Below are 9,286 nucleotides of genomic sequence, written 5' to 3' on the forward strand. Positions count from 1 at the left end.
CACATGTTCTCACTCATATAATGGACCTTGCACATCCAATGTAATACTATAAGAAAATGATTGATGGTACTGGGAAACTATGGGCGGGGGAGGGAGATGGGATTAACAGTAGCAAATATCTGTCTGGGGACGGGGAAACATTGCTTATCAACAGGGTGCCTGAATGAAACATAATTGTATACCTAACCCTTAACTGTACCCCACAACAGCATAATAAAAAATATTGATTAAAAAAAAAAAAGATGCGAGGGCCAGGTCACAGACAGCCTTACAACCTGTTGTAGGGGTTGGGCTTAATTCCAAGATTATGAGGAGCCACTAAAGGGTTGTAAGCAGGGTGTGATGTGGTCTGATGTATAATTTGAGAAATACCAGTCTGTCAGCTTAAGGATGTATTGTGGGATAGCCAGGATAGGAAGAAAGACCAGGAAGAGGCTATTACAGTTGTTTGGACAAGAGATGGTATGGTCTGGAGTATGGATGTGTCTGTGCATATGCACAGAAGTGGGCATCCTTTGGGGGCAGCTCACTAAGTCCAGTCAGAGGTAAACGTGAGGTCATTTCCATCACTCTCCATAATAGTAACAAAGGTCATCACATTTAGGCCCTGTTTTGGCCATGTCATCCCAACTGTGAACTGTATAGGAGAAAGATTCTTAATCATGAGTTTCATGAACTTACATATCACCTTCCCAATTTTATGTTTCTTCAATAACTTACTGAAACCCTTCATACTTTCTTAAAACCCAGGTGAGAGCTCTGCTATAGTCCATCAAACTACCAACTTTCCACAGTCTTTAATTTTCCACTATCTTTATCTCAGATCAAATATTCTGAAATAGGAAGGGATTCGATTGTATACTCTTTGGAATAAAGCAGGTGTTAATCTGGTACTTCATCACAGGAATTTGGATAATTGTATAATTTAAAAGTAAGAGGACAGATCATAGTACTGCAGAGAATCAAAGCACAGGCTCTAGACTCATGTTGTGTGGTCTAAATTTGAATTCAAGTCCTGACATAAGTTGTCCATTCTTGGGTTGGTAATTATCCTGTCTATGCCTCCGTTTCCTCATCTTCAAACTAGTGAATAACACTCATCTCAATGCTTATTGTGGAGATTAAAAAAGAAAAACCTCATAAAGGGATTAGAGAAATGTCTGCCTGACATATGTTTAAGTGCTCAGTGATGGGAATGATTAGGCTATTTTGTTTTCCTAGAGGTTTTTTTGTAGTACATGTTCCTCTGATGAACTTGCAGCACTTTGCAAGTTATTTGTTTTCTCTTGCAACACTGGCTTTCAACTTCCTTTTTCATAGTGAAGAAAACCAAAGTGAAGAGTTTGCTGGAGATAATAAAGCAAAGAGTCATAGAATCTTAGTTCAAAAAAAGCCCTGAGTGCTGAACATTGGCTTGCTGAAGACTTTTAAATACCTGGGGAACTTTAAAAATACACTAATGATCAAGTTACATTTTACTTTAACTATTGTGGCCTGGAACCTATACACCAATATTTTTAAAAAGCTCCCCAGGAGATATTTATGAGCAACTACTCATAAGAATCATTGACCCATTAAAATCTATTTCACAGATAAGGAAATTGAGGTGCTTTTGTGATTGAATGACTGGACCAAATTAGTTAATGTCAAAGATAGAGATAGACTCTGAGCACAACAAAGAGACAGACTTAAATTGTAACAAACTAATAAACAGCTTTATCATATGCTATACTATGCCTTTCAACATATACTGAAGAAGTTGGTAGAATCAAACAATGATTGATTTGGTGTCTATTATTCATTCTAGTTTATGGTCCTCTTCTCCTGAATGAACAAAAAAAACTGTTGTAATAGTTTGCAGGTTATATTACTTGCAAAATTGTATCCACAGTCAGAGATGAATGGTGTATTTGCTATAGGAATACTATGTGCTATTTTCAGGTTTATGTTTCAAATGTTTCCAAACTTTTTCATATTCAATGGTTACTCAATTTTTTTCAATGTCCACTTATTTTTATCTGAAGGAATAAAAGAGGCAAGAACCAAGGAAGAAGAGGTAAGGGTGTTAACTGAAGTTGAAGCAAGCCTCCCACCGTGTTATCTGATCTGTATAACAGTTAGGAAAGACTTATGATGAAAAAAAGGAATTGGACTAAAAGGAAGTATGTACTAAACATGACAATCAATTTAAAACATTCTCTTCTGAAGGTGATAATGACTATTTTTATGTTGATCATTTGCACTTAGTGGAATTTGAAGAAACCTCAGAGACAACCCCATCACTGCTAGCTTATGGATGGAGAAAGCAAGTCAGAGAAGTTGTATTACTTGACCAAGATGCCAAAAACTTTTTTTAATTAAAATTTCTTTACACCTATGCGTTTTTAGGTTGTATGTGATTTTGGGGGGGAACAGATCCTTTGAGTTGGTCAAAGTATGCCAAGGAGAGAACATATTTATGATCTCATAAAGCAGAATCCCTGTGCTTTGACTGGCTGATGCTCAAGATTCAATAATAACGCCCATCTTCCTTCACACCAGCCTCTCCGACCTCCAGGCTCAGGAAGCTCCAAATAAAGTTAGAATGCAAGTAGCTTGATATCTACCTAAAATTTAGCAGAGAATTTCTTCACTCAAACTAGTAGACCAGCTTGTCAAAGAAGATGATAATTTTTCAAATAAAACCCACATACACAAAGATTTGTCTATGTCTCCCATCACTAATACTACTTAGTTCAAATATCTGAAAAAGAACATGGTTAAAATAAATACTAGCTGACACAAAATAAATTGCTAGGATTTTAAATTACAATAAGTAAAGTGGTTTCTCTCATCAATTAATAAATGAAGAAGTTTTACTTGGATAAACTATCCAGTCTAAATTACACTGTAGGACAATAAACTAACTACCCCCTAAGCCTTTTACTATCCAAATTACATAACTATAGGGAAAAAAGCAGTTAAAGGCAACCCAGACATAATTGTGGAATAATAAGGAACTGCAAGAAGACAATAAAAATGTACCTTGCTAGGCCAAAAGTTGAGAAATAGAAAAACATAGAATTCTAGGCATAATACCTAAATCCATACAAATGATCATTACACAATAATTCTATTTTAAATGTATCCAGCACTTCTTCTATAAACTCAGAGAATGACTACATCTTTTACCTTGAAAAATTGTATTTGAGGAAAGTACCAGGCAGTATCCCTCCACTTTATTTATCCTTAAAAAAAAAAAAAAAAAAAGCCAGGTTCGGTGGCTCAGCCTGTCATCTTGTGCCTTTGGGAGGCTGAGGTGAGTGGATTGCCTGATCAAAAAATCAGCCGGGCATGGTAGCGCATGCCTGTAATTCCGGCTACTCGGAAGGCTGAGGCGGAAGGATCGCCGGAGCCCAGCAGGTCGAGGCTGCGGTGGCCGGGAGCGGCCACTGCACTCCAGTCTGGGCGACAGAGTGAGGCTCCAACTCAAAAAAACTCGATGCGAAAAATCTGGATGAACATCCAGCTGCCCTTAATTCTAGAGTAGATCACAATTTACACAAATATTGCATTAATTGCTTTTCTTGCTGGTGCATGTATGTGCAGGCGTGTGTGTATAATATCTGGAGGGGTGGCTAATATTGCAGTTAAATAGCACTGGCAAGACTGCAGAGCACATCAGGTTCACAGTTTCATAACTTCACAACCCCTTCACTGTAAGATCTTTGTCTAGAGTACTCTTATTCTGCCTTGATTCTTCTCATTCTATAGGCTTAATTCAGGTCTCACCTTCCCTGATAGTATGGCTAAGTATCCCTAAGCAGTATGCCTCTTTTCCTTGCTGCCTCTCTGGTAGGCTTTGAGTGCTACAGGGAACTGATTCACTATTGCATCCCTGACACTTAACACGGTGCCTGGCACAATGTCAATGCTCCACAGGTATTGACAATATATCCTATTCTTCCAATGTCCAACATGTATTAAAGTAACTAAATCCTCCCCTTTTTAAACCACCTAATACAAAGTTAATCCTCTGTGGTTGAAAAAGTATAATTTAAAAAGCAAAACAGTCATTACTTTTTCATCTCATCTGTCTAGTTCATCTATAATCTGTCTAATTCATCATCTCCCGCTTTTTATTTCAAAGAGCTAAACTCTGAGAGATGCTGTTAATAAGGTCTATGTGGTTCTATATGGGAAGCACATTATCCTCCACTTAGGCAGCATGTATAGTGGCTTAGCACGTAGGTGCAGACCCTGTCGGGCGAGTGATTATTTTACTTCTCTGTGTTTCTGTTTCCTCCTCTGTCAAATAGGACTAATAACAGTCTTTCTCCCTCATAGAGTTGTTGTCAGTATTTACTGAGTATTGCACAAAAGGTTTGGAACACTTAATAAGTGCTAAGAACATGCTGACTACTATTATTAAGCAAAATTCAACAGCTTTGCCTTCTTATTTGACTTTATTTTGTTTGGTTGCTGTGGATCTGCTGAGGTTTTTTAATACACTGGTATGGCTATGAATCTCCAAGTAAGCAGTATTTTCCAAATTCACTTGATGGAAAACCTACTAGCATATCCCAGAAATAGTGAACCTCAGAATATACTTTAGAAAACTCCTATTTAATATTTTTAAAATAACATTAACATTTTAAGAACCAAAATTAGAACACTGGTTTGATAGGTTTGGATGTACCTTAGTTCACTGATACATAGCATTTGAAGTGAGGACTGTTCTAGTAATCGTACAAGCAAACAAATAAAAACCAAGACCTATGTGATACAACATTAAAATATTTTTTCCTAAAAAAGGTGAAGTACAAGTGAAATAACTCATCAATTTTAAAGTGAGGACTTCAAATATTGCTCATATAAAAACATCTTGACTTTGTTATTATTTTCTATAGTTGAAAAAATATTGCTTGATAAAGCTGAAGGGTCAAACTTCCTTATTCAAAATTCATGCCATTTATCTTAATTCTGGTACATCTGATAAGAACTTCCTCTAGAGCCAGGAAACTTTGCAAGTATGAAATAATCTGAAAGAAGAAAGTAAGAAGGAAGTAACTGACCATAGTCAAAAAACAGGAACAAATTCTCAACCAAAGCATATTTAAAACACAAGCAAAGGGACAAAAGAAAGAGCTGGGCACACCAATCTTGAGGTAAGTAAGAACCTAATTTAAGGTGTCTGGGTAATGAAAAACCATAAGAAACAAGTTTGTTTTAATTATTCAATTTCCTTTATTTTATCAAACGTGGTTTTTAGAAAAATTGCCTTATGTAGCCATAGAAGGAAAGCCAATGCACAAACTGAAAGTGATGTCCATGTTTCTTTATAAGTATCATGCTCACAAGCATATGATTATGCTTTGTTGCTTATTTTGTTTCCAAACAGAAAGACATTATCTGACTTGAACATTCCAGAAGTTTATCAACAATTTGTGACTTTAAGAAAAATGGTTAATTATTAGGTAACCTGTCAGAATGGCTTTCCAAAATTAAAACAGTCTTTTTTAAAACTGAGCAAAGTGAAACTTATTTAGGTGTTAAGCTATATTTCAAAGGTTCTTGCTTAAAATATGTTTTTCATTATAGCAGGTCTTTGTTTATGTCTTGCAGGGTTTTTTCTACAACATTATTTTGAAGAAAGGGAAAGGTTGCGTTTCTTTTAATGTAAAAAGCCTTTTTGTCTTTATCTCAGGGAATAATACCTCTTAGACAAATAATTTTACTACTTAGGTTGTACCAGAATGTCTACTCTACATTGAACAACATGGATGGTAAAAATAAATTCTCCTCTTAGAACCTAACAAATTAGGCAGTTTGTTACCTTATCATCAGTTGCAGAGGAAACAATAGCCTAACCGAACCCTTACCTTTACTTCTCTTGCAGGTCTAGCAGCTTTAACAAAGCTGTTTAATTTCAATCAGTTAATTTGAAAGCATTTTGTAAGTGTATTTCAAATATTTTGCAAATAATTACTTAAATAAATAACCATTTATACCATAAGATATCTCATGGATGAGTGATCTCTTCTATTTCAGAAAGAAAATGTGATCCTATGGTTAAAGTAACTTCCCAAAACATTGCCCTTTATCACAAGCATCATGTCTGGCCTCATTAAAGATGGACCTTACAGACTGTAGCTCATAAATCTTACGTGGTATACTATAAAGTTCTCGACCCCAGTATTACTCCCAAAAGTTCCAAGAAGATTAAAAAGAATCTATCTGGGGAGTCTGTATATGTTGATAAAATAAATTTTATAAATTAACTGTATGTCATATTCAGGTTGGTTATATGAAATGTCAAATTGAAAATTTGCACACTGATATATTCTAACCTTGACAAAATACATGAAATTTCACTATTGTACATGAATACTCACTGAGAGCTGGCACCACTTATGTGGACTTTCATTTTTTTAATGATTACTATTATTATCCAATAAGCAATTTACTCTGTTTATTAGCAAATATTCAATAAGTTAGTTATCCAGTGTCTCATGCTGGTGTTGGCAGTACAAAAATGATAATATATAGTTCTAGCCCTCAAGAACCTCCGACCCAATCAAGCTATACAAATTTAGTGGTGAATGCACTTGATAGCCCTTTACAAAGCCCTGGATACCCTTTGGGTAAATAATATTTTGAGGGAAATTTTACTTGAATCCTCATTCAGTCACATCTTAGTTATGAAAGAAGTTACTTAACCTTTTAAATCCTCTCTTCTTATCTATAAAACGATAACAATAGTACTAAGTATGGCAGAAACAGGATTAAATGAGATAATTCATATCACAGTATTTAGAAGTTGACACAAAATAAGCTCTTAGCTAAGTACTATTGATGATGACATTCAACAAATGATGATAATGATCTTACAAGCACTATTAACACTATTGGATGTAATCATTTTTGTCTAGGCTGAAAATATACAGTATTAATGTTTTGTGGATAAAATAATATAGTAATAGAACATTCAGCCTAGTTGAACAATCAACCTAGTTGAACAATCCCCTTTTCTCGCCATTTTAAAAGACCAATTGAAAACAATCTAAAACTATCTCGAATGAAATTTATCTTCTGAAAGTTGTAAGAAGATCTGTGATAGGAAGGCTTTCCTTTTTTTTTTTTTTACTTTAAATATCTCCTTTCATATTTTAAGTATAAACTATACAAGTTTAAAGGCATAGCCTGAGGTTTTTGTTGTTGTTGTTGTTGTTGTTGTTGTTTTGAGCTGGAGTTTCACTCTGTCACCCAGACTGGAGTGCAGTGGCCGCTCCCGGCCACCGCAGCCTCGCCCTACTGGGCTCCGGCGATCCTTCCCCCCTCAGCCTTCCCTGTAGCCGGAACTACAGGCGCGCGCTACCACAGCCGGCTAATTCTTGATTTATTGTAGAGATGCAGTCTCGCCAAGTTGCCCAGGCAGGTCTCGAACCTGCAGGCTCAGGCAATCCACACGCCTTGGCCTCCCAAAATGCTGGGATTACAGGCTGAGCCACTGAGCCGGGCCTATCCTGAGTTTTAAACTATCATCGTAAACAATTAGATACTAAAATTTGGAGTCATTTTTAAATTTAATATTTCAATCGGTAAATATTGGTTAAATGCCTTTTCTATGCTAGGTGTTATGCTATTATCTAGTAATATAAAGATGAAACAATCTGACCCCTGCCCACCATTTAACCAGGCAGGAAGACACACCATTTTGTGTCATTTAGATTCTCATGATATCAGAGAGAATGGACTCCATATGTGACTACAAAGGAAGGTGTAATTAGGAAAATACATGGTCCCTGCCACTCAGAAAAAGGATGGGCAAGGCTTCACAGAGGAGGTGATAGGCAATGGAGTTGATTACGCATGTGTAGTATTATCCCATTTGTCCTATTGCTTTAAGAACCTAATTTTCACTTGAAAATTGGTATTCTTATTGTCAAAAATCATGTTGAGATCTAAGGGATAAAACCACCCGGGCTGGGCTTGGCAGGAACAGACTCTTCTAATTTTTTTCCATCATTACAACTACTAGTGCATTCTATATTGAAAGCAGGAACTCATTGCTGGTGTTTAATGTATTAGTGGCAATTAGCAGAGTTTTTAATACCATGCTACTAATATATTTTTAATTTATAGCAGGTTTCTGGATGGAAGATCATTCAACCTTCCTCGTCTTGAGTTTTCTACTCTGCTATTATCTTCCACTCATTTCTGCTTCATTTTGTGATTCATTGACAGAAAAGAATGTGGAATGGAATAAAATCCCTACCAACACGGTACAATTATACATTAATGGCTGTAATGTGAACAGCATCACATACAAAGCGAGCTACCTTCCAAAAATCAGTTTATACAATCTCTCCTCTAATTTCATCAGGACTTTACCAGATCATGTTCTTTCAGATCTGAAAAAGAACTGCCCCAAAAACCTTCCAAACTCATTTTTGAGCTATAAGGAATTACATCGGTCTGTACCTGTCAATTCATTAAGGGTAACACCAAACCACTTAACAGCATTGTTTATGCAGAAATGTTGAAAAGCTGGGGAAATAATACTTCAGTGGCCATTTCTGTAGGAATTTCACTTCTTTTGCTCTTGGTGGCTTGTGGAATTGGATGTGTTTGGCGCTGGAAACACCATGAAAACACACGATTTACCTTACCGAGTTTTTTGCAGAGGAGAAGCAGCAGGAAAAAAGACTACCATAAAACATTTTCCTTGAATCCCCACATTATTGGCTGCAGGCATAAAATCTCAGTTGAAACCCAAGATCACAGATCTGCCATCGGGGGAACTGACACACACGACAACTATGAAAATGTGGAAGTAGCCCCTCCCAAAGATAAAGAAGAAACTGATCAGGAACTCTATGAAAACACACGGTCCTGTGCATTCGAGGAGCACATTTATGGAAATGAAACATCCTCTCCCTATTATGACTTCCAGAAGCCCCGTACTTCTGAAGCTCCTCAAGAAGAAGACATATACATTCTTCCAGATTCATATTAGCTTTTCAAAATAACCGAGTTTTGTTATTGTAGGATAAATATTCGCTGTGACTTTTATTGTACTGATGCCATTGGTAATCAAGTTCTGATGAAATCACGTGGTTTCTCCTCCATCCCCACCCTTCTGAATCCTCTCCATGTGTAGAGCATTGAGGATTCATTCTAGATATCCTCTTCACCCTCCTTGCCCTAAATTCAATCTGTATTATGTGATATCAATGATTCTTTCTAAATGTTACTTATTGTCTTTATCCTATATTCTACCTTCACTATCTTTTTCCGACTCAGC

The 9,286-nt window shown here is 36.4% G+C and overlaps 1 protein-coding gene across 1 annotated transcript; it reads left to right on the plus strand.

Annotated features, from left to right (window-relative positions):
• Window positions 1-8,518: 8,518 nt before the first annotated feature.
• GAPT (GRB2 binding adaptor protein, transmembrane) lies at window positions 8,519-9,047 on the plus strand. The gene has a single exon (XM_008053808.1). The coding sequence runs from the start codon at window positions 8,519-8,521 to the stop codon at window positions 8,996-8,998; it is 480 nt and encodes a 159-aa protein (XP_008051999.1). The 3' UTR covers window positions 8,999-9,047.
• Window positions 9,048-9,286: the final 239 nt, after the last annotated feature.

The sequence above is a fragment of the Carlito syrichta genome, unplaced genomic scaffold (assembly GCF_000164805.1).
Source record: "Carlito syrichta isolate Samal-C Ts95f unplaced genomic scaffold, Tarsius_syrichta-2.0.1 Scaffold288648, whole genome shotgun sequence".
NCBI classification, from domain to species: Eukaryota; Metazoa; Chordata; class Mammalia; order Primates; family Tarsiidae; genus Carlito; species Carlito syrichta.

What these genes read in the sequence shown, in the direction of transcription:
- GAPT (XM_008053808.1), top strand. Translation starts at nt 8,519, where the DNA reads ATGTTGAAAAGCTGGGGAAATAATACTTCAGTGGCCATTTCTGTAGGA.